We start from the raw sequence: 25,776 nt of genomic DNA, 5'->3' as shown, positions 1-25,776 counted from the left end.
GCTAATTTTACTTTTATTTACATTTTCAGGTGAAGCGTTCACAAAGCCTCAGTTTAACACCAACATACCACTGGATAACAGTACAGGAAGATGGGACAGTTCTCAGATATTTTGAAGAATGTCATTAAACAAACAGTAAACTGGAACCATTGACTTCCATAGTAGGAAAAAAAATTACCATGGAAGTCAATGGTTCCAGTTTGGTTACTGACATTCTTCAAAATATCTTCCTTTGTGTTCTCCTGTAGAAAGAAATGCATGCAGGTTTGAAACAACTTGAGAGTGAGAATGATGACAGAATTTTCATTTTAAAGTGAACTATTCCTTTAATGTAGTTCATATCTTCATTAAGTGTTAGTTTACAATCAGTAGTTTAAAATGCCTTTTTCAATAACATTCGGTCAAGTTACTATTTGTGAGCCGGGCACAGGGTTTCTGGTAGGAATAAATATTTGCACAGTAGAAATGCAGTTTGAATCTACAACCTAATTACCCATGTGGTTTATAATGTATATGGGATTTTTTATGAATGATTTGATTATTACGAATGATTAACAATAAACAGAATGAGAACAGAATTTTACTGTCACCTTTTTTTATTGCAAATATAAAACAGACTTGTATCAAAACAAACATCAGTTCATATAGTTATGTGTTACACTGGGAACACAATGTTACGTAGTCTCTATTCTGAGGGCACAACAGATGGGCAAATGTTACACAAAGGGAGTCAGCCCAGGTCCCCCCTTTAGGAATCCTGACAAGAAGGTGAAGACTACCATCATCTTGGAATAGGATGGAAGTCCAGTAAAGTCCTGGACCATCTCATCATTGTCTTTGAACACCTCCTGCTGGAAAGATAACTTGCTTACCCTGTCCCTAAGTTGATAGACCTCTGCCCTCAGTCTGGTACACTCTTCTGTCAGTTTCTTCACAGTTTCTCGACAGGCTTCATCGGAGCATGCTACACTGCTCTCAGTATGGATAGGGTCTTTACAGTAGCTGTGTTCCCCAATCTGCCCGCTCTCAGGAAAGCTGTCACTGTGGTCCATCTCATTGCCAGTATATTTACCATGGGGTAACATTGACACATCACTGGTACAACTTCTCTTCCTCTTGACAGCTTGTGTTTGCTCAAATTTCTTGTAGCAATTGGTTTTTCTTTGTCGTTGCTCAAGTGACAGGTAGGCAAACAGATTTGGCACATAATCGGGGTTCAGAGGATTATCACTTTTCTTGCCTGCAGTGGTATAATGAGACACCAATTAACATTGCCAACTCAGAATTAGTGATTACACTTTTATAATAACTGCATGCTAATCATTAGTTAAGCATGAGTAAACAGTTAATACATCATTTTTTAAACATTAATAGACAATAAATAGTTTATAAATACAGCTATAAATGCTTTTTACTTGATTTATAAACATATCTAGGCTATAATGTGTTTAATAATAGTACTTTCATTTTTGTTAATGATCAATTTATCATTTCTAAATAAAGTATAGCATTATTTACATTACAAACCAGTTATTTAAGAGTATTCAGTGATTCATAAGATCACAAAGTTTAAGTAAATGGAGTAAATTCAGGTAGATTTTATGAACAAACTAAGTATTACTGTTTGTCTCGATATAAGATGTATGAATGTGAATTTAAATACTTTAAGTAATCTTAGACAACTCCATTGAAAACTCTTAAATAACTGGTTTATAAATAATGCAATATTTCATTTAGAAATGATAAATTGATCATTAATAAAGTAATCAAGAATAAAGCATTTAAAGCTGTATTTATAAATTGCTTTTTTTATAACTATTAATGACTATTAATGCTTTATATGTGATGGAATATCTATTTACTAAAGCCTTAGTAAAGTTTTACCGAATTAGTTAGTCTAAAAGTGGATAAATTAACGTTAACATAACGTTGATAGACACAGATGACGATCAAGTTATTTTGTTAGAAAATGTAAGCCAGTTACACATTACCTAATTGAATTTATCTGCAAAGGCTGATTGGTAAGGAAGAGGTGCTAATGTTACAACAGTTCACGTTTGCAAACCATGTTGCAAACGATTAGCTTACATTCCTTACCTGAAATAAAGTGCTCACTGCAGTGTCTGGAGTGTTCTGTAGGTGTCCAGTTATCCCTCTTGATAGCAGAAATCCATTTCTTACGACGTTCAGGGTTTTTGGGAATGTTATTAAATTTTAGTTTATCATTTCTTTGTGATTTGCTGTTGTCACAGCTTACAGCACTGCAGATAGACGGCACGTTAGCTATCGCGATTCGGTCCTACAAATGGCGGCCGCGCCACTGTGTGACGTCACATGAAATCCATGAATAGGTTGTATCAGCGAAATGACCTGACCGTGAGCGAGACAAGGCCTTTGTGAACGCTGTGATGTATTTTTTGTGTGGATAGAGTTGAAAAAAGGGACCACTTTGGCAAGTTAAAAAACTGGTCCGTAATGCTCTGATTACTAAAGTTTGACCTGAATTTATAATTGCTGCCTATGGAGGACTGTCTGTCACTCCTGTAGTTTGGAAGGACACAGAGAAAAAACTATAAGTCTGAGGGATTTACTAAACACACGAGAGGAAGCACAACAAAAATACCTACGTTTTAAGTATAATTTCATGGCCAAAGAGTGAAGATTGTGGCCAGGCCAGCGATTTAAAAATTGTTTTTTAGCATTAGTTTTCAAGCTGGCTCACTCTAGCTTATGACATCACGTGCTCTAGCTCTGAACAGTCTCTCTCATTCACTCCCATTATAATTTCCGAAACGGCTTGAAAAACATCATGAGACTAAAGTAGAGATTGTGAAAAAAGTATAATAGATATCAAAAAGTTGAATACAACTTTAATAGCTTACAAATTTCTCAACATTTTAAAGTTTTAATGGCTGAAATAGCTGTCAAAATAGGGCTGTCAGGCCCCTTTTTGTGTCTGTGAGAAAGTGACAGTTGGGATTAGAATTTTTGAAAATTCCCCATAGGAAATGAACTAGGACATTTTTGGCCGCTTTTTCGTCCGCTGTGCGAACATCGTACACCCGATCTCTTAGAAAAGTCATAGCACACCATTCCCGAACAAGCCGCACGTTTTGATACCACTTTCATGGGTCTGTGACAAAAGCTGCGGGAGGAGTAGCGCGTCAAAAAGTGACCAGGAAAATAAGAATAAGAATAATAAGTATGGAGGATAACAATAGTGTTGCTTTGCAAGCACCACTAACTAGAATGTACATTTCCAGAGGAAAATGTGAAGTGGTGCTTGCAGTGGCAAAACTCACCACCCGGTTGCTAGGGTGTTATGGCTGGTTGCTATGGTGTTCTGGGTGGTTGCTAGGCGGTTGCTAGGGTATTATTGTTGGTTGCTAAGTTGTTCTGGGTGTTGCTAGGTGGTTGCTATGTGGTTGCTAGGGTATTCTGGGTGGTTGCTAGGGTGTTGCTAGGTGGTTGCTAGGGTGTTGCTAGGTGGTTGCTAGGGTGTTTTGGGTGGTTGCTAGGGTGTTGCTAGGCGGTTGCTAGGGTGTTCTGGGTGGTTGCTAGGGTGTTGCTAGGCAGTTGCTAGGGTGTTCTGAGTGGTTGCTAGGGTGTTGCTAGGTGGTTGCTAGGGTGTTATGGGTGGTTGCTAGGGTGTTATGGGTGGTTGCTATGGTGTTGATGGGCGGTTGCTAGGGTATTCTGGGTGGTTGCTAGGGTGTTCTTGGTGGTTGCTAGGGTGTTCTGGGTGGTTGCTATGGTGTTGTTAGGCGGTTGCTAGGGTATTCTGGGTGGTTGCTAGGGTGTTGCTAGCGTGTTCTGGGTGGTTGCTAGGTTGTTGCTAGGAGGTTGGTAGTTGTCACAGATGGTTACTATGAAGTTTGTAGCATTTTCTTGGCATGATTTAGCACTTAGCTAATCAATATTAGCATGTAGCTATTCTCTGCTAGCATGTGTAGCATGTAGCAAGTCATGTTTGCTAGCATGAGTAAAAAGAGCCAACCCCCATCTCTATACGATGTTTTGATGCAGAGATGTAGGTCTTACAAAATGGTTGCTAGGGTACTCTGTTTGGTTGCTAGGGAGTGGCTTGGCAGCTGCCAATCATGAAGCTCCAAAGTCAATGTGTATGTATGAACCAACCCCTATCTCTATACGATGTTTTGATGCAGAGATAAAGTCTTGCAAAATGGTTGCTAGGGTACTCTGTTTGGTTGCTAGGGAGTGGCTTGGTAGCTGCCAATCATGAAACTCCAAAGGCTGCTTGTCAGTATGAATGATATAAACCAACTCCCATGCCTCTATGACATTCAGAATGGAAGATATCCCTCTTTGGATTTTGGTTGCTAAGGTGCTCTACAATGGTTGCTAGGGCATGGCCAGAAATTGTTGAGGTGATTCATGATTGGCTGTTTGCTGGCCCAAGTCAAACGAGCCCACCCTCATGTTTCTATGACACTTCTATCCTGAGATATCCCTTTGATCTCTTTTAATGGAAGTCTATGGGAGTTGTTGCTAAGGTGCTCTAAATGGTTGCTAGGGCGTGGCTTAATAGCTTCACAATGATGCTGAGAGACTGATTGGTCGTCTGAGTAAAATGAGCCCGCCCCCTTGTCTCTATGACACTGTGATCCAGAGCTATGTTCAATACAAAATCCCTATGCAATTTACCATAGTAGGAAAAACACTAAAAGTCTATGGGACTTTTTTACCCAATGATTTGCCCCTGGGGCAAACACCGTACCCCCGATCGCTACGAAAAGTCACAGCACACCTCTCCTCAATAATCCGCACAATTTGACGCCTCAATCAGGGGTCTGTGATGTCGGCGTGTATTTTTTAACAGATGATTACTATTTAGTCTCTAAAATGAGTTTTTATAGAGTTTTTATAGAGTTATTTAGTATGGCACGAGGCCTGCGGCCTCGTGCCTATCGCCCACGGTTGCTAGGGTGCTGTAACTGGTTGCTATGGTGTGACTATGAAGATTTTAGGCCATTATTTACTGGATGCTTGATTAAATAAATCCTCCTAGGGAGAGAGAGACGTCTGCCTGACAGCAGGGCTGTCAGGCCCTTTTGTGTCTGTGAGAAAGTGACAGTTGGGATTTGAATTTTTGAAAATTTTTCAATGTAAGTCAATGGGCCTTTTTTTGGCCGCTTTTTCATTCGCTGCGCGAACATCGTACATCCGATCTCTTAGAAAAGTCATAGCACACCTCTCCTAAACGAGCCGGTCGATTTGACACCACTCTCATGGGTCTGTGACGAAAGCTGCGGGAGGAGTAGCGTGCCGAAAAAGTGTCCGGAATAATAAGAATAAGAAAAAGAACTAGAATGTACATTTCCAGAGGAAAATGTGAAGTGGTGCTTGCAGTGGCAAAACTCACCACCCGGTTGCTAGGGTGTGGTACAGGATTGCATACGAGCCAACAATCATGTGTGTACGATGTTCTGGGGCTGAGATATGGCTTTTTCGTGTGTTTGTGTGGTTACTAGGGTACCCTACATGGTTGCTATGGTGTGCTTATACAGTTTATAAGATGATATTTAAAGACTAGTTGACAGTCTGAGTCAAAAAAGGCAAAATCCATGTTTCTTCTATTTTCTGGAGCTGAGATATGTCTTGAATATGTTGTTTTATGGTTGCTAGGCTGCCCTAAGTGGTTGCTAGGGCATGAATATGAAGTTATTATGTCACTAATTGTTAGCTGCATGATAGGCCGAGTCAAAAGAGCCCAACCCCAAGTTTCTAGGACCTTCTGGTCAAAAGATATGATCTCACAAATTTGGTGCCAATGTTAAGTCTATGGGACTTTTTTCGGCCGATTTATCGCCCGCCAGACGAACATCGTACAACCGATCGCTTAGAAAAGTCATAGCACACCTCTCCTAAATGAGCCGGTCGATTTGACACCTCATTCATGGGTCTACGACAAAAAATACGGGAGGAGTAGCGTGCCAAAGTTTTGTCTTGGAGAATAGTATTCACAACACTAGAATGTACATTTCCAGAGGAAAATGTGAAGTGGTGCTTGCAGTGGCAAAACTCACCACCCGGTTGCTAGGGTGTGGTACAGGATTGCATACGAGCCAACAATCATGTGTGTACGATGTTCTGGGGCTGAGATATGGCTTATTCGTGTGTTTGTGTGGTTACTAGGGTACCCTACATGGTTGCTATGGTGTGCTTATACAGTTTATAAGATGATATTTAAAGACTAGTTGACAGTCTGAGTCAAAAAAAGGCAAAATCCATGTTTCTTCTATTTTCTGGAGCTGAGATATGGCTTGTATATGTTGTTTTATGGTTGCTAGGCTGCCCTAAGTGGTTGCTAGGCCGTGAATATTAAGTTACTATGTCACTACTTGTTGGCTGTATGATAGGCCGAGTCAAATGAGCCCAACCCCAAGTCTCTATGACCTTCTGGTCAAAAGATATGATCTCTCAGATTTGGTGCCAATGTTAAGTCTATGGGACTTTTTCTGTCCGATTTATTGCCCGCCAGATGAACATCGTACAACCGATCGCTTAGAAAAGTCATAGCACACCTCTCCTCAATGACCGGGTCGATTTGACACCTCATTCATGGGTCTACGACAAAAAATGCGGGAGGAGTAGCGTGCCAAAGTTTTGTCTTGGAGAATAGTATTCACAACACTAGAATGTACATTTCCAGAGGAAAATGTGAAGTGGTGCTTGCAGTGGCAAAAAGCTCGCTCGGTTGCTAGAGTGTGGCACATTTTTGCATACGAGACACCAAACACGTCTGTACGATGTTTTTGTGATGATAAATTGTTTATTCAGCTGAGAAATGGCTTATTCATGTGTTCAGGTGGTTACTAGGGTACTCTATATGGTTGCTATGGTGTGATTATACAGTGTATGAGATTATATTTAAACACTAGTTGACAGTCTAAATCAAAAAAAGGCAAAATCCATGTTTCTTCTATTTTCTGAAGCTGAGAAATGACTTGAATATGTTGATTTATGGTTGCTAGGCTGCCCTAAGTGGTTGCTAGGGCGTAAATATGAAGTTATTATGTCTCTACTTGTTGGCTGCATGATAGGCCGAGTAAAAAGAGCCCAACCCCAAGTCTCTATGACCTTCTGTTCAAAAGATATGATCTCACCAATTTTGTGACAATTGTAAAGTCTATGGGACTTTTCCTGTCCGATTTATCGCCCGCCAGACACACATCGTACAACCGATCGCTTAGAAAAGTCATAGCACACCTCTCCTCAATGACCGGGTCGATTTGACACCACATTCATGGATCTACGACAATAAATGCGGGAGGAGTAGCGTGCCAAAGTTTTGTCTTGGAGAATAGTATTCACAACACTAGAATGTACATTTCCAGAGGAAAATGTGAAGTGGTGCTTGCAGTGGCAAAAAGCTCGCTCGGTTGCTAGGGTGTTCTGGGTGGTTGCTAGGGTGTTGCTAGGTGGTTGCTAGGGTGTTCTGTGTGGTTGCTAGGGTGTTGCTAGGCGGTTGCTAGGGTGTTCTGGGTGGTTGCTATGGTGTTGCTAGGTGGTTGCTAGGGTGTTCTGAGTGGTTGCTAGGGTGTTCTGGGTGATTGCTAGGGTGTTATGGGTGGTTGCTATGGTGTTGCTAGGTGGTTGCTAGGGTGTTCTGGGTGGTTGCTATGGTGTTGCTAGGTGGTTGCTAGTAGTGTTAATTTTACCAGCCATTTTTAAATTTAGTTTCAGTTTTAGTCCAGTTTCAGCATCGCTTGTTAGTTTTTATCACATTTAGTCGACATCATCCCATTTTTATTTAGTCTAGTTTTAGTCGACTATAAGTCGAGCATTTTAGTCTTTATTTTAGTCCAAGAAAACATAATTTTATTCGTTTAGTTTTAGTCAAAAAAAAAAAACTGTCAACATTTTAGTCTAGTTTTAGTCAGGACATCATTTTAACCTTTTACTTTTTTGTCAGCAGATAATATTTAACATTTCCTAAAATTATTTCACATTTCAACATTTTCTCTCATCTTTTTGATAAAAAAACACAATTTTAAGGAACACATGCAGACATGGAAGATGTTCTGACAATATTTGCATATTTATTTTGAACATTGTTAAGGTTCAAAGACACAAACACAAATGCTTGCATTAAAACAAATAAAATACACCTGACAAAGGAAACAAATAAATAAAATAAAGTGTATTATGAACTTAACACAAGTGCTGGCTGTTTAAAGCTAGTTCACATAGAATAATAAAATAAATAGATTTGAGGTCAATGTTGTGAAAAAAAAAAAACCTCCAACTGATACAACAAAAGTGCTTTCCTGCCAGCTAGTTCACATGGTATATAAAGGAACAGTATTTAAGGTGAAACAAGGCATAGCTTGCTAGAACGTATGAAATCTTTTTAACTAATCTTTTTAAAGCGTCTGTCTGCTTTAATCAAATGTAACTGAAACTATAGTTGCCCGGCCAGTATAACATATCTAAGTTAGCATAAATTTAACTTAACATACAATTCTATCAACAAGTGGCTACGGTCGCTATGTGCTAAGACGCTAACGCAACATAGCCAGCCAGGATACTAAATGCTATGAAAGTTAGCCATCATTAGTTAGTTTATCATTGTAACAAAATGTGTCCATATATCACGTCTCTTCTTTCTCCCGAGCCCCGTGCAAAGCATGTTTTACTTTTAACCTGTCGCCGCCGCCTCACCGTGAATCCAGCTCCTGTCTGCTCCGTGTTGTGTAGGCTACTCTGACTGACTGTGCCCGCCCGCTCCAGGTTTGAAAGTGGGTGTGTGGCGGAAGAGCTGACGAGGAGGAGGCGGAGGACGAGACAGGATTTGACAAAACCATATCATATAATAATATGTAATTTTCGTCTCGTCTTTGTTCGTGAACTAAAATGTCCATAGATTTTAGCCCAGTCTTTATTTACCGAACTGCATTTTCGTCTCGTCTTTATTAGTCTACGAAAATTATTTCTGATTTAGTCCCAGTTATTGTTTATTAGTGGGGATTTTAGTCTCGTCTCGTCTAGTTTTCGTTCGGTGAAAAATGTGCGTTGACGAAAATATTTTCGTTTAGTTTTCGTTAACGAAATTAACACTAGTTGCTAGGGTGTTTTAGGTGGTTAATATGGTATTTTGGGTGGTTGCTATGGTGTTACTAGGTGGTTGGTAGTGTTCATATATGGTTACTATAGAGTTTTTATAATGTTCATGGCATGATTTAACACTTAGCTAATCAATATTAGCATGTAGCTATTCTCTGCTAGCATGTGTAGCATGTAGCAAGTCATGTTTGCTAGCATGAGTAAAAAGAACCAACCCCCATCTCTATACAATGTTTTGATGCAGAGATGTAGGTCTTACAAAACGGTTGCTAGGGTACTCTGTTTGGTTGCTAGGGAGTGGCTTGGCAGCTGCCAATCATGAAGCTCAAAAGTCAATGTGAATGTATGAACCAATCCCCATCTCTATACGATGTTTTGATGCAGAGATAAAGTCTTGCAAAATGGTTGCTAGGGTACTCTGTTTGGTTGCTAGGGAGTGGCTTGGTAGCTGCCAATCATGAAACTCCAAAGGCTGCTTGTCAGTATGAATGATAAACCAACTCCCATGCCTCTATGACATTCAGAATGGAAGATATCCCTCTTTGGATTTTGGTTGCTAAGGTGCTCTACAATGGTTGCTAGGGCATGGCCAGAAATTGTTGAGGTGATTCATGATTGGCTGTTTGCTGGCCCAAGTCAAACGAGCCCACCCTCATGTTTCTATGACACTTCTATCCGGAGATATCCCTTTGATCTCTTTCAATGGAAGTCTATGGTACTTGTTGCTAAGGTGCTCTATATGGTTGCTAGGGCGTGGCTTAATAGCTTCACAATGATCCCGAGAGACTGATTGGTCATCTGAGTAAAATGAGCCTGCCCCCTTGTCTCTATGACACTGTGATCCAGAGCTATGTTTAATACAAAATCCCTATGCAATTTACCATAGTAGGAAAAACTCTAAAAGTCTATGGGACTTTTTTACCCAATGATTTGCCCCTGGGGCGAACACCGTACCCCCGATCGCTACGAAAAGTCACAGCACACCTCTCCTCAATAATCCTCAAAATTTGACGCCTCAATCAGGGGTCTGTGATGTCGGCGTGTATTTTTTAACAGATGATTACTATTTAGTCTCTAAAATTAGTTTTTATAGAGTTTTTATAGAGTTATTTAGTATGGCACGAGGCCGCAGGCCTCGTGCCTATCGCCCACGGTTGCTAGGGTGCTGTAACTGGTTGCTATGGTGTGACCATGAAGATTTTAGGCCATTATTTATTGGTTGCCTGATAAAATAAATCCTCCTAGGGAGAGAGAGATGTCTGCACTACAGCAGGGCTGTCAGGCCCTTTTGTGTCTGTGAGAAAGTGACAGTTGGGATTTGAATTTTTGAAAATCCCCCAATGTTTAGTCAAAATCGCTGATACTTGGCCTCGAACAAACCTCCCTAGAGACAAAACTATAGGTTGTATCAGCGAAATGACCTGACCGTTAGCGAGACAAGGCCTTTGTGATCGCTGTGATGTATTTTTTGTGTGGATAGAGTTGAAAAAAGGGACCACTTTGGCAAGTTAAAAAACTGGTCCGTAATGCTCTGATTACTAAAGTTTGACCTGAATTTATAATTGCTGCCAATGGAGGATCGTCGGTCACTCCTGTCGTTTGGAAGGACACAGAGAAAAAACTATAAGTCCGAGGGATTTACTAAACACACGAGAGGAACCACAACAAAAATACCTACGTTTTAAGTATAATTTCATGGCCAAAGAGTGAAGATTGTGGCCAGGCCAGCGATTTAAAAATTATTTTTTAGCATTAGTTTTCAAGCTGGCTCACTCTAGCTTATGACATCACGTGCTCTAGCTCTGAACAGTCTCTCTCATTGACTCCCATTATAATTTCAGAAACGGCTTGAAAAACATCATGAGACTAAAGTAGAGATTGTGAAAAAAGTATAATAGATATCAAAAAGTTGAATACAACTTTTATAGCTTACAAATTTCTCAACATTTTAAAGTTTTAATGGCTGAAATAGCTGTCAAAATAGGGCTGTCAGGCCCCTTTTTGTTTCTGTGAGAAAGTGACAGTTGGGATTAGAATTTTTGAAAATTCCCCATAGGAAATGACTTGGGACATTTTTGGCCGCTTTTTCGTCCGCTGTGCGAACATCGTACACCCGATCTCTTAGAAAAGTCATAGCACACCATTCCCGAACAAGCCGCACGTTTTGACACCTCTCTTATGGGTCTGTGACAAAAGCTGCGGGAGGAGTAGCGCGCCGAAATTTGTACGGAATAAGAAGAAGAAGTAGCGGAATAATAATAAGTATGCAGGATAACAATAGTGTTGCTTTGCAAGCACCACTAACTAGAATGTACATTTCCAGAGGAAAATGTGAAGTGGTGCTTGCAGTGGCAAAACTCACCACCCGGTTGCTAGGGTGTTCTGGGTGGTTGCTAGGGTGGTTGCTAGGTGGTTTCTAGGGTGTTGCTAGGTGGTTGCTAGGGTGTTCTGTGTGGTTGCTAGGGTGTTGCTAGGAGGTTGCTAGGGTGTTCTGGGTGGTTGCTATGGTGTTGCTAAGCGGTTGCTAGGGTGTTCTGAGGGGTTGCTAGGGTGTTGCTAGGTGGTTGCTAGGGTGTTATGGGTGGTTGCTAGGGTGTTATGGGTGGCTGCTATGGTGTTAGGCAGTTGCTAGGGTATTCTGGGTGGTTGCTAGGGTGTTCTTGGTGGTTGCTAGGGTGTTCTGGATGGTTGCTATGGTGTTGTTAGGCGGTTGCTAGGGTATTCTGGTTGGTTGCTAGGGTGTTGCTAGCGTGTTCTGGGTGGTTGCTAGGTGGTTGCTAGGGTGTTGCTAGGAGGTTGCTTGGATGTTCTGGTATAGGTGGTTGGTAGTTGTCACAGATGGTTACTATGAAATTTGTAGCATTTTTTGGCATGATTTAGCACTTAGCTAATCAATATTAGCATGTAGCTATTCTCTGCTAGCATGTGTAGCATGTAGCAAGTCATGTTTGCTAGCATGAGTAAAAAGAGCCAACCCCCATCTCTATACGATGTTTTGATGCAGAGATGTAGGTCTTACAAAATGGTTGCTAGGGTACTCTGTTTGGTTGCTAGGGAGTGGCTTAGCAGCTGCCAATCATGAAGCTCCAAAGTCAATGTGAATGTATAAACCAACCCCCATCTCTATACGATGTTTTGATGCAGAGATATAGGTCTTGCAAAATGGTTGCTGGGTACTCTGTTTGGTTGCTAGGGAGTGGCTTGGCAGCTGCCAATCATGAATCTCCAAAGGCTGCTTGTCAGTATGAATGATATAATACAACTCCCATGCCTCTATGACATTCAGAATGGAAGATATCCCTCTTTGGATTTTGGTTGCTAAGGTGCTCTACAATGGTTGCTAGGGCGTTGCCAGTAAGTGTTGAGGTGATTCAGGATTGGCTGTTTGCTTGCCCAAGTCAAACGAGCCCACCCTCATGTTTCTATGACACTTATATCCTGAGATATCCATTTGATCTCTTTCAATGGAAGTCTATGGGAGTTGTTGCTAAGGTGCTCTAAATGGTTGCTAGGGCGTGGCTTAATAGCTTCACAATGATCCTGAGAGACTGATTGGTCATCTGAGTAAAATGAGCCCGCCCCCTTGTCTCTATGACACTGTGATCCAGAGCTATGTTCAATACAAAATCCCTATGCAATTTACCATATTAGGAAAAACACATGCATTTGATGGGACGTCCTTCACCATAGTAAGTCAATGGGGAAAACTTTAGGCAGCTCCTGCCCCCCAGGGGTGCAACTTTTACCCCATTGTGTGGTATGTTCTTAAAGAGCCTGCCAGCCTCTTCAAATGTGGCAAATCACACATTTGTCCGAAATCCTCGTTCGGAGCTACGAGTCGTCAAAGTTTGTCTCAATGTTAAGTCTATGGGATTTTTTGGAAATTTGTTCGCCCCTGGGGCGAACACCGTACCCCTGATCTCTTATAAAATTAATATGACACTTCTCCTCAATAGGCCGCACGATTTGATGCCTCATTCATGGGTCTGTGACAAAAAATGTGGACGTAGGAGTGCTCCAAACTTTTTCCTGGAATAGTAAAATGCTATACTAGAAAATTTCAATGGAAAAAAATTTTGGGGAGCTCCTGCCCCCCAGGGGTGCAACTTTTACCCCATTGTGAGGTATTTTCTTAAAGAGCCTGTCAGCCTCTTCAAATGTGGTAAATTGCAAGTTTCTGCGAAATCCTCGCTCAGAGCTATGACTCGTCAAATTTTTTCACCATGTTAAGTCTATGGGATTTTTTTTGGCCGTTTTTCGCCCCTGGGGCGAACATCGTACCCCCGATCTCTTAGAAAAGTCATAGCACACCATTCCCGAATAATCCGCACGTTTTGACACCTCACCCATGGGTCTGTGACAAAAGCTGCGGGAGGAGTAGCGCGTCAAAAAGTGACCAGAACAATAAGAATAAGAACTAGAATGTACATTTCCAGAGGAAAATGTGAAGTGGTGCTTGCAGTGGCAAAAAGCTCGCTCGGTTGCTAGGGTGTTATGGGTGGTTGCTAGGGTGTTCTGGGTGGTTGCTAGGGTGTTGCTAGGTGGTTACTAGGGTGTTCTGTGTGGTTGCTAGGGTGTTGCTAGGCGGTTGCTAGGGTGTTCTGGGTGGTTGCTATGGTGTTGCTAGGTGGTTGCTAGGGTGTTCTGAGTGGTTGCTAGGGTGTTGCTAGGTGGTTGCTAAGGTGTTCTAGGTGGTTGCTAGGGTGTTATAGATGGTTGCCAGGGTGTTGCTAGGCGGTTGCTAGGGTGTTCTGGGTGGTTGCTAGGGTGTTGCTATGTGGTTTCTAGGGTGTTCTATATGGTTGCCAGGGTGTTGCTAGGCGGTTGCTAGGGTGTTCTGGGTGGTTGCTAGGGTGTTATAGATGGTTGCTAGGGTATTGGTAGGTTGTTGCTAGGGTGATCTGGGTGGTTGCTAGGGTGTTGCTAGGTGTTCTGGTTGGTTGCTAGGGTGTTGCTAGGCGGTTGCTAGGGTGTTCTGTGTGGTTGCTAGGGTGTTGCTAGGTGGTTGCTAGGGTGTTGCTAGGTGGTTGCTATGGTATTCTGGGTGGTTGCTATGGTGTTACTAGGTGGTTGGTAGTGTTCACATATGGTTAATATAGAGTTTTTATAACATTCATGGCATGATTTAGCACTTAGCTAATCAATATTAGCATGTAGCTATTCACTGCTAGCATGTGTAGCATGTAGCAAGTCATGTTTGCTAACATGAGTAAAAAGAGCCAAACCCCATCTCTATACGATGTTTTGATGCAGAGATATAGGTCTTGAAAAACGGTTGCTAGGGTACTCTGTTTGGTTGCTAGGGAGTGGCTTGGCAGCTGCCAATCATGAAGCTCCAAAGTCAATGTGAATGTATAAACCAACCCCCATCTCTATACGATGTTTTGATGCAGAGATAAAGTCTTGCAAAATGGTTGCTAGGGTACTCTATTTGGTTGCTAGGGAGTGGCTTGGTAGCTGTCAATCATGAAACTCCAAAGGCTGCTTGTCAGTATGAATGATATAAACCAACTCCCATGCCTCTATGACATTCAGAATGGAAGATATCCCTCTTTGGATTTTGGTTGCTAAGGTGCTCTACAATGGTTGCTAGGGCATGGCCAGAAATTGTTGAGGTGATTCAGGATTGGCTGTTTGCTGGCCCAAGTCAAACGAGCCCACCCTCATGTTTCTATGACACTTATATCCTGAGATATCCCTTTGATCTCTTTTAATGGAAGTCTATGGGAGTTGTTGCTAAGGTGCTCTAAATGGTTGCTAGGGCGTGGCTTAATAGCTTCACAATGATGCTGAGAGACTGATTGGTCGTCTGAGTAAAATGAGCCCGCCCCCTTGTCTCTATGACACTGTGATCCAGAGCTATGTTCAATACAAAATCCCTATGCAATTTACCATAGTAGGAAAAACACTAAAAGTCTATGGGACTTTTTTACCCAATGATTTGCCCCTGGGGCGAACACCGTACCCCCGATCGCTACGAAAAGTCACAGCACACCTCTCCTCAATAATCCGCACAATTTGACGCCTCAATCAGGGGTCTGTGATGTCGGCGTGTATTTTTTAACAGATGATTACTATTTAGTCTCTAAAATGAGTTTTTATAGAGTTTTTATAGAGTTATTTAGTATGGCACGAGGCCTGCGGCCTCGTGCCTATTGCCCACGGTTGCTAGGGTGCTGTAACTGGTTGCTATGGTGTGGCTATGAAGATTTTAGGCCATTACTCATTGGCTGCTTGATAAATTAAATCCTCCTAGGGAGAGAGAGACGTCTGCCTGACAGCAGGGCTGTCAGGCCCTTTTGTGTCTGTGAGAAAGTGACAGTTGGGATTTGAATTTTTGAAAAATCCCCAATGTAAGTCAATGGGACTTTTTTGGCCGCTTTTCGGTCCGCTGTGCGAACATCGTACACCCGATCTCTTAGAAAAGTCATAGCACACCTCTCCTAAACGAGCCGGTCGATTTGACACCACTCTCATGAGTCTGTGACAAAAGCTGCGGGAGGAGTAGCGCGCCGAAGTTTTGTGTGGAAGAAAAAAAAGATTAATAAGTATGGAGGATAACAATAGTGTTGCTTTGCAAGCACCACTAATAATAAATAACATTGGGGTCTATGGGGAAAATTTGGGCAGCTCCTGCCCCCCAGGGGTGCAACTTTTACCCCATTGTGAGGTATGTTCTTACAGAGCCTGTCAGCCTCTTCAAATGTGGTGAATCGCAGGCTTCTGTGAAATTCTCGCTCGGAGCTATGAGTCGTCAAAGTTTGTCGCAATGTTAAGTCTATGGGATTTTTGGGAAATTTGTTCGCCCTTCGGGCGAACATCGTACCCCCGATCGCTTAGAAAAGTCATAGCACACCATTCCCGAATATTCCGCACGTTTTGAGACCTCATTCATGGGTGTGTGACAAAAACTGCGGGAGGAGTAGCGTGCCAAACTTTTGGGCCGACTCAAAAAACACAATAGTAATAGTGTTGCCTTGCTTTCAGCAAGCACCACTAACTAGAATGTACATTTCCAGAGGAAAATGTGAAGTGGTGCTTGCAGTGGCAAAACTCACCACCCGGTTGCTAGGGTGTTATGGCTGGTTGCTTTGGTGTTCTGGGTGGTTGCTAGGCGGTTGCTAGGGTATTATTGTTGGTTGCTAAGTTGTTCTGGGTGTTGCTAGGTGGTTGCTATGTGGTTGCTAGGGTATTCTGGGTGGTTGCTAGGGTGTTGCTAGGTGGTTGCTAGGGTGTTCTGGGTGGTTGCTAGGGTGTTGCTAGGTGGTTGCTAGGGTGTTTTGGGTGGTTGCTAGGGTGTTGCTAGGCGGTTGCTAGGGTGTTCTGGGTGGTTGCTAGGGTGTTGCTAGGCAGTTGCTAGGGTGTTCTGAGTGGTTGCTAGGGTGTTGCTAGGTGGTTGCTATGGTGTTATGGGTGGTTGCTAGGGTGTTATGGGTGGTTGCTATGGTGTTGATGGGCGGTTGCTAGGGTATTCTGGGTGGTTGCTAGGGTGTTCTTGGTGGTTGCTAGGGTGTTCTGGGTGGTTGCCATGGTGTTGTTAGGCGGTTGCTAGGGTATTCTGGGTGGTTGCTAGGGTGTTGCTAGCGTGTTCTGGGTGGTTGCTAGGTTGTTGCTAGGAGGTTGGTAGTTGTCACAGATGGTTACTATGAAGTTTGTAGCATTTTCTTGGCATGATTTAGCACTTAGCTAATCAATATTAGCATGTAGCTATTCTCTGCTAGCATGTGTAGCATGTAGCAAGTCATGTTTGCTAGCATGAGTAAAAAGAGCCAACCCCCATCTCTATACGATGTTTTGATGCAGAGATGTAGGTCTTACAAAATGGTTGCTAGGGTACTCTGTTTGGTTGCTAGGGACTGGCTTGGCAGCTGCCAATCATGAAGCTCCAAAGTCAATGTGAATGTATAAACCAACCCCCATCTCTTTACGATGTTTTGATGCAGAGATATAGGTCTTGAAAAATGGTTGCTGGGGTACTCTGTTTGGTTGCTAGGGAGTGGCTTGGCAGCTGCCAATCATGAAACTCCAAAGGCTGCTTGTCAGTATGAATTATATAAACCAACTCCCATGCCTCTATGACATTCAGAATGGAAGATATCCCTCTGAGGATTTTGGTTGCTAAGGTGCTCGATAATGGTTGCTAGGGCACTGCCAGTAAGTGTTGAGGTAATTCAGGATTGGCTGTTTGCTGGACCAAGTCAAACGAGACCACCCTCATGTTTCTATGACACTTATATCCTGAGATATCCCTTTGATCTCTTTTAATGGAAGTCTATGGGAGTTGTTGCTAAGGTGCTCTAAATGGTTACTAGGGCGTGGCTTAATAGCTTCACAATGATCCTGAGAGACTGATTGGTCGTCTGAGTAAAATGAGCCCACCCCCTTCTCTCTATGACACTGTGATCCAGAGCTATGTTCAATACAAAATCCCTATGCAATTTACCATAGTAGGAAAAACGCATGCATTTGATGGGACGTCCTTCACCATAGTAAGTCAATGGGGAAAATTTTGGGTAGCTCCTGCCCCCCAGGGGTGCAACTTTTACCCCATTGTGAGGTATATTCTTAAAGAGCCTGCCAGCCTCTTCAAATGTGGCAAATCACACGTTTTTCCGAAATCGTTGTTCGGAGCTATGAGTCGTCAAAGTTTGTCTCAATGTTAAGTCTATGGGATTTTTTGGAAATTTGTTCGCCCCTGGGGCGAGCACCGTACCCCTGATCTCTTATAAAATTCATTTGACACTTCTCCTCAATAGGCCGCACGATTTGATGCCTCATTCATGGGTCTGTGACAAAAAATGTGGACGTAGGAGTGCTCCAAACTTTTTCCTGGAATAGTAAAATGCTATACTAGAAAATTTCAATTGGAAAAATATTTGGGGAGCTCCTGCCCCCCAGGGGTGCAACTTTTACCCCATTGTGAGGTATTTTCTTAAAGAGCCTGTCACCCTGTTCAAATGTGGTAAATCACAGGTTTCTGCGAAATCCGATCTCAGAGCTATGACTCGTCAAAGTTTGTCGTAATGTTAAGTCTATGGGATTTTTTGGGCCGTTTTTCGCCCCTGGGGCGACCATCGTACCCCCGATCGCTTATAAAAGTCATAGCACACCTCTCCTAAATAAGCCGGTCGATTTGACGCCTCACCCATGGGTCTGTGATAAAAACTGTGGGAGGAGTAGCGAACCAAAAAACGGCGGAACAATAAGAATAAGAATAAGAATAAGAATAAGAATAATAAACTAGAATGTACATTTCCAGAGGAAAATGTGAAGTGGTGCTTGCAGTGGCAAAAAGCTCGCTCGGTTGCTAGGGTGTTCTGGGTGGTTGCTAGGGTGTTGCTAGGTGGTTGCTAGGGTGTTCTGTGTGGTTGCTAGGGTGTTGCTAGGCGGTTGCTAGGGTGTTCTGGGTGGTTGCTATGGTGTTGCTAGGTGGTTGCTAGGGTGTTCTGAGTGGTTGCTAGGGTGTTCTGGGTGGTTGCTATGGTGTTGTTAGGTTGTTGCTAGGGTATTCTGGGTAGTTGCTATGGTATTACTAGGTGGTTGGTAGTGTTCACATATGGTTATTATAGAGTTTCTATATTGTTCATTGCATGATTTAGCACTTAGCTAATCAATATTAGCATGTAGCTATTCACAGCTAGCATGTTTAGCATTTTGAAAGATCTATGTGCTAGCATGAGTCAAAAGACCCAACCCCCATCGCGATACAATGTTCTGATGCTGAGATATAGCTGTTACAAAATGGTTGCTAGGGTACTCTGTTTGGTTGCTAGGGAGTGGATTGGCAGCTGCCAATCATGAAGCTCAAAGTCAATGTGAATGGATAAACCAACCCCCATCTCTATACGATGTTTTGATGCAGAGATATAGGTCTTGCAAAATGGTTGCTAGGGTACTCTGTTTGGTTGCTAGGAAGTGGCTTGGCAGCTGCCAATCATGAAACTCCAAAGGCTGCTTGTCAGTATGAATGATATAATACAACTCCCATGCCTCTATGACATTCAGAATGGAAGATATCCCTCTTTGGATTTTGGTTGCTAAGGTGCTCGATAATGGTTGCTAGGGCGTGGCCAGAAATTGTTGAGGTGATTCAGGATTGGCTGTTTGCTGGCCCAAGTCAAACGAGCCCACCTTCATGTTTCTATGACACTTATATACTGAGATATCCCTTTGATCTTTTTTAATGGAAGTCTATGGGACTTGTTGCTAAGGTGTGCTAAATGGTTGCTAGGGCGTGGCTTAATAGCTTCACAATGATCCTGAGAGACTGATTGGTCGTCTGAGTAAAATGAGCCCGCCCCCTTGTCTCTATGACACTGTGATCCAGAGTTAGGTTCAATACAAAATTCCTATGCAATTTACCATAGTAGGAAAAACACATGCATTTGATGGGACGTCCTTCACCATAGTAAGTCAATGGGGAAAACTTTGGGCAGCTCCTGCCCCCCAGGGGTGCAACTTTTACCCCATTGTGAGGTATATTCTTAAAGAGCCTGCCAGCCTCTTCAAATGTGGCAAATCACACGTTTTTCCGAAATCGTTGTTCGGAGCTATGAGTCGTCAAAGTTTGTCGCAATGTTAAGTCTATGGGATTTTTTTGAAATTTGTTCGCCCCTGGGGCGAACACCGTACCCCCGATCTCTGATAAAAGTGATATGACACTTCTCCTCAATAGGCCGCACGATTTGATGCCTCATTCATGGGTCTGTGACAAAAAATGTGGACATAGGAGTCCGCCAAACTTTTTCCTGGAATAGTAAAATACTATACTAGAAAATTTCAACGGGAAAAATTTTTGGGGAGCTCCTGCCCCCCAGGGGTGCAACTTTTACCCCATTGTATGGTATTTTCTTACAGAGCCTGTCAGCCTCTTCAAATGTGGTAAATTGCAAGTTTCTGCGAAATCCTCGCTCAGAGCTATGACTCGTCAAATTTTTTCGCCATGTTAAGTCTATGGGATTTTTTTTTTTGGGCTGTTTTTCGCCCCTGGGGCGACCATCGTACCCCCGATCGCTTAGAAAAGTCATAGCACACCTCTCCTTAATGAGCTGGTCGATTTGACACCTCACCCATGGGTCTGTGACAAAAGCTGCGGGAGGAGTAGCGAACCAAAAAACGGCGGAACAATAAGAATAAGAATAAGAATAAGAACTAGAATGTACATTTCCAGAGGAAAATGTGAAGTGGTGCTTGCAGTGGCAAAAAGCTCGCTCGGTTGCTAGAGTGTGGCACATTTTTGCATACGAGACACCAAACACGTCTGTACGATGTTTTTGTGATGATAAATGGTTTATTCAGCTGAGACATGTCTTATTCATGTGTTTGTAGGGTTACTGGGGTACCCTATATGGTTGCTATGGTGTGATTATACAGTTTATGAGTTAATATTTAAAGACTAGTTGACAGTCTGAGTCAAAAAAAGGCAAAATCCATGTTTCTTCTATTTTCTGGAGCTGAGATATGGCTTGTATATGTTGTTTTATGGTTGCTAGGCTGCCCTAAGTGGTTGCTAGGGCGTGAATATTAAGTTACTATGTCACTACTTGTTGGCTGTATGATAGGCCGAGTCAAATGAGCCCAACCCCAAGTCTCTATGACCTTCTATTCAAAAGATATGATCTCACAAATTTGGTTCCAATGTTAAGTCTATGGGAGATTTTTCGGCCGATTTATCGCCCGCTAGAAAAGCATCGTACGCCCGATCTCTTAGAAAAGTCATAGCACACCTCTCCTTAACGAGCTGGTCGATTTGACACCTCATTCATGTGTCTGTGACAAAAAATGCGGGAGGAGTAGCGTGCCAAAGTTTTGTCTTGGAGAATAGTATTCACAACACTAGAATGTACATTTCCAGAGGAAAATGTGAAGTGGTGCTTGCAGTGGCAAAACTCACCACCCGGTTGCTAGGGTGTTCTGGGTGGTTAATACGGTGTTCTGGGTGGTTGCTAGGGTTTTCTTGGTGGTTGCTAGAGTGTTGCTAGGTGGTTGCTATGGTGTTCTGGGTGGTTGCTAGGGTCTTGATAGGTGGTTGCTAGGGTGTTCTGGATGGTTGCTAGGCGGTTGCTAGGGTGTTGCTAAGGTGTTCTGGATGGTTGCTAGGCGGTTTCTAGGGTGTTCTGGGTGGTTGCTATGGTGTTTCTAGGTGGTTGCTAGGGTGTTTTAGGTGGTTGCTATGGTATTTTGGGTGGTTGCTATGGTGTTACTAGGTGGTTGGTAGTGTTCATATATGGTTACTATAGAGTTTTTATAATGTTCATGGCATGATTTAGCACTTAGCTAATCAATATTAGCATGTAGCTATTCACTGCTAGCATGTGTAGCATGTAGCAAGTCCTGTTTGCTAGCATGAGTAAAAAGAGCCAACCCCCATCTCTATATGATGTTTTGATGCAGAGATATAGGTCTTGCAAAACGGTTGCTAGGGTACTCTGTTTGGTTGCTAAGGAGTGGCTTGATAGCTGCCAAACATGAAGTTCCAAAGTCAAAGTGAATGTATAAACGTACCCCCATTTCTATAGAATGTTTTAATGCAGAGATATAGGTCTTACAAAATGGTTGCTATGGTACTCAGTTTGGTTGCTAGGGAGTGGCTTGGCAGCTGCCAATCATGAAGCTCCAAAGTCATTGTGAATGTATAAACCAACCCCCATCTCTATACGATGTTTTGATGCAGAGATATAGATCTTGCAAAATGGTTGCTAGGGTACTCTGTTTGGTTGCTAGGGAGTTGCTTGGCAGCTGCCAATCATGAATCTCCAAAGGCTGCTTGTCAGTTTGATTGATATAATACAACTCCCATGCCTCTATGACATTCAGAATGGAAGATATCCCTCTTTGGATTTTGGTTGCTAAGGTGCTCTACAATGGTTGCTAGGGCGTTGCCAGTAAGTGTTGAGGTGATTCAGGATTGGCTGTTTGCTGGCTCAAGTCAAACGAGCCCACCCTCATGTTTCTATGACACTTATATCCTGAGATATCCCTTTGATCTAATTCAATGGAAGTCTATGGGAGTTGTTGCTAAGGTGCTCTAAATGGTTGCTAGGGCGTGGCTTAATAGCTTCACAATGATCCTGAGAGACTGATTGGTCGTCTGAGTAAAATGAGCCCGCCCCCTTGTCTCTATGACACTGTGATCCAGAGCTATGTTCAATACAAAATCCCTATGCAATTTACCATAGTAGGAAAAACACATGCATTTGATGGGACGTCCTTCACCATAGTAAGTCAATGGGGAAAAATTTTGGGCAGCTCCTGCCCCCCAGGGGTGCAACTTTTACCACATTGTGAGGTATTTTCTTAAAGAGCCTGCCAGCCTCTTCAAATATGGCAAATCACACGTTTGTCCGAAATCCTTGTTCGGAGCTATGAGTCGTCAAAGTTTGTCGCAATGTTAAGTCTATGGGATTTTTTGGAAATTTGTTCGCCCCTGGGGCGAGCACCGTACCCCCGATCTCTTATAAAATTAATATGACACTTCTCCTCAATAGGCCGCACGATTTGATGCCTCATTCATGGGTCTGTGACAAAAAATGTGGACGTAGGAGTGCTCCAAACTTTTTCCTGGAATAGTAAAATGCTATACTAGAAAATTTCAATGGAAAAAATTTTTGGGGAGCTCCTGCCCCCCAGGGGTGCAACTTTTACCCCATTGTGAGGTATTTTCTTAAAGAGCCTGTCAGCCTCTTCAAATGTGGTAAATCGCAGGTTTCTGCGAAATCCTCGCTCAGAGCTATGAGTCGCCAAAATTTGTCGTAATGTTAAGTCTATGGGATTTTTTGGCCGGTTTTTCGCCCCTGGGGCGAACATCGTACCCCCGATCGCTTATAAAAGTCATAGCACACCTCTCCTAAATAAGCCGGTCGATTTGACGCCTCACCCATGGGTCTGTGATAAAAACTGCGGGAGGAGTAGCGTGCAGAAATTTTGTGTGGAAGAATAATAAGAATAATAAATAACATGGGGGTCAATGGGGGATAATTTGGGCAGCTCCTGCCCCCCAGGGGTGCAACTTTTACCCCATTGTGAGGTATGTTCTTACAGAGCCTGTCAGCCTCTTCAAATGTGGTAAATCGCAGGCTTCTGTGAAATTCTCGCTCGGAGCTATGAGTCGTCAAAGTTTGTCGCAATGTTAAGTCTATGGGATTTTTGGGAAATTTGTTCGCCCTTCGGGCGAACATCGTACCCCCGATCGCTTAGAAAAGTCATAGCACACCATTCCCGAATATTCCGCACGTTTTGAGACCTCATTCATGGGTGTGTGACAAAAACTGCGGGAGGAGTAGCGTGCCAAACTTTTGGGCCGGCTCATAAAACACAATAGTAATAGTGTTGCCTTGCTTTCAGCAAGCACCACTAATAATAAATAACATTGGGGTCAATGGGGAAAATTTGGGCAGCTCCTGCCCCCCAGGGGTGCAACTTTTACCCCATTGTGAGGTATGTTCTTACAGAGCCTGTCAGCCTCTTCAAATGTGGTAAATCGCAGGCTTCTGTGAAATCCTCGCTCGGAGCTATGATTCGTCAAAGTTTGTCGCAATGTTAAGTCTATGGGATTTTTGGGAAATTTGTTCGCCCTTCGGGCGAACATCGTACCCCCGATCGCTTAGAAAAGTCATAGCACACCATTCCCGAATATTCCGCACGTTTTGAGACCTCATTCATGGGTGTGTGACAAAAACTGCGGGAGGAGTAGCGTGCCAAACTTTTGGGCCGACTCAAAAAACACAATAGTAATAGTGTTGCCTTGCTTTCAGCAAGCACCACTAATAACATTGGGGTCAATGGGGAAAATTTGGGCAGCTCCTGCCCCCCAGGGGTGCAACTTTTACCCCATTGTGAGGTATGTTCTTACAGAGCCTGTCAGCCTCTTCAAATGTGGTAAATCGCAGGCTTCTGTGAAATCCTCGCTCGGAGCTATGATTCGTCAAAGTTTGTCGCAATGTTAAGTCTATGGGATTTTTGGGAAATTTGTTCGCCCTTCGGGCGAACATCGTACCCCCGATCGCTTAGAAAAGTCATAGCACACCATTCCCGAATATTCCGCACGTTTTGAGACCTCATTCATGGGTGTGTGACAAAAACTGCGGGAGGAGTAGCGTGCCAAACTTTTGGGCCGACTCAAAAAACACAATAGTAATAGTGTTGCCTTGCTTTCAGCAAGCACCACTAATAACATTGGGGTCAATGGGGAAAATTTGGGCAGCTCCTGCCCCCCAGGGGTGCAACTTTTACACAATTGTGAGGTATGTTCTTGCAGAGCCTGTCAGCCTCTTCAAATGTGGTAAATCGCAGGCTTCTGTGAAATCCTCGCTCGGAGCTATGATTCGTCAAAGTTTGTCGCAATGTTAAGTCTATGGGATTTTTGGGAAATTTGTTCGCCCTTCGGGCGAACATCGTACCCCCGATCGCTTAGAAAAGTCATAGCACACCATTCCCGAATATTCCGCACGTTTTGAGACCTCATTCATGGGTGTGTGACAAAAACTGCGGGAGGAGTAGCGTGCCAAACTTTTTGGCCGGCTCAGAAAACACAATAGTAATAGTGTTGCCTTGCTTTCAGCAAGCACCACTAATAATAAGTATGCAGGATAACAATAGTGTTGCTTTGCAAGCACCACTAACTAGAATGTACATTTCCAGAGGAAAATGTGAAGTGGTGCTTGCAGTGGCAAAAAGCTCGCTCGGTTGCTAGGGTGTTCTGGGTGGTTGCTAGGGTGTTGCTAGGTGGTTGCTAGGGTGTTCTGTGTGGTTGCTAGGGTGTTGCTAGGCGGTTGCTAGGGTGTTCTGGGTGGTTGCTATGGTGTTGCTAGGTGGTTGCTAGGGTGTTCTGAGTGGTTGCTAGGGTGTTCTGGGTGATTGCTAGGGTGTTATGGGTGGTTGCTATGGTGTTGCTAGGTGGTTGCTAGGGTGTTCTGGGTGGTTGCTATGGTGTTGCTAGGTGGTTGCTAGGGTGTTTTAGGTGGTTAATATGGTATTTTGGGTGGTTGCTATGGTGTTACTAGGTGGTTGGTAGTGTTCATATATGGTTACTATAGAGTTTTTATAATGTTCATGGCATGATTTAACACTTAGCTAATCAATATTAGCATGTAGCTATTCTCTGCTAGCATGTGTAGCATGTAGCAAGTCATGTTTGCTAGCATGAGTAAAAAGAGCCAACCCCCATCTCTATACAATGTTTTGATGCAGAGATGTAGGTCTTACAAAACGGTTGCTAGGGTACTCTGTTTGGTTGCTAGGGAGTGGCTTGGCAGCTGCCAATCATGAAGCTCAAAAGTCAATGTGAATGTATGAACCAATCCCCATCTCTATACGATGTTTTGATGCAGAGATAAAGTCTTGCAAAATGGTTGCTAGGGTACTCTGTTTGGTTGCTAGGGAGTGGCTTGGTAGCTGCCAATCATGAAACTCCAAAGGCTGCTTGTCAGTATGAATGATAAACCAACTCCCATGCCTCTATGACATTCAGAATGGAAGATATCCCTCTTTGGATTTTGGTTGCTAAGGTGCTCTACAATGGTTGCTAGGGCATGGCCAGAAATTGTTGAGGTGATTCATGATTGGCTGTTTGCTGGCCCAAGTCAAACGAGCCCACCCTCATGTTTCTATGACACTTCTATCCGGAGATATCCCTTTGATCTCTTTCAATGGAAGTCTATGGTACTTGTTGCTAAGGTGCTCTATATGGTT

At 43.0% G+C, this 25,776-nt stretch overlaps 1 protein-coding gene across 1 annotated transcript in view; it reads right to left on the bottom strand.

Moving 5' to 3' along the window:
* Positions 1-273: 273 nt before the first annotated feature.
* Positions 274-25,776, bottom strand: part of LOC148977323 (uncharacterized) — an 84,257-nt gene continuing 58,754 nt past the window's right edge. The window contains exons 2-3 of the mRNA XM_089116671.1: positions 2,098-2,299; positions 274-1,240 (exon numbers count right to left, since the gene is read on the bottom strand). Coding sequence (XP_088972797.1) covers positions 717-1,240; positions 2,098-2,299 — 726 coding nt within the window. The 3' untranslated portion in view covers positions 274-716. The remainder of the gene's footprint in view (positions 1,241-2,097; positions 2,300-25,776) is intronic.

This window comes from Pimephales promelas, chromosome 10 (genome assembly GCF_988280905.1).
Source record: "Pimephales promelas chromosome 10, fPimPro1.hap1.1, whole genome shotgun sequence".
Classification (NCBI taxonomy): Eukaryota; Metazoa; Chordata; class Actinopteri; order Cypriniformes; family Leuciscidae; genus Pimephales; species Pimephales promelas.
Note: the sequence above shows the minus strand (reverse complement) of the source record. Positions and strands in the feature narration are given on the sequence as shown.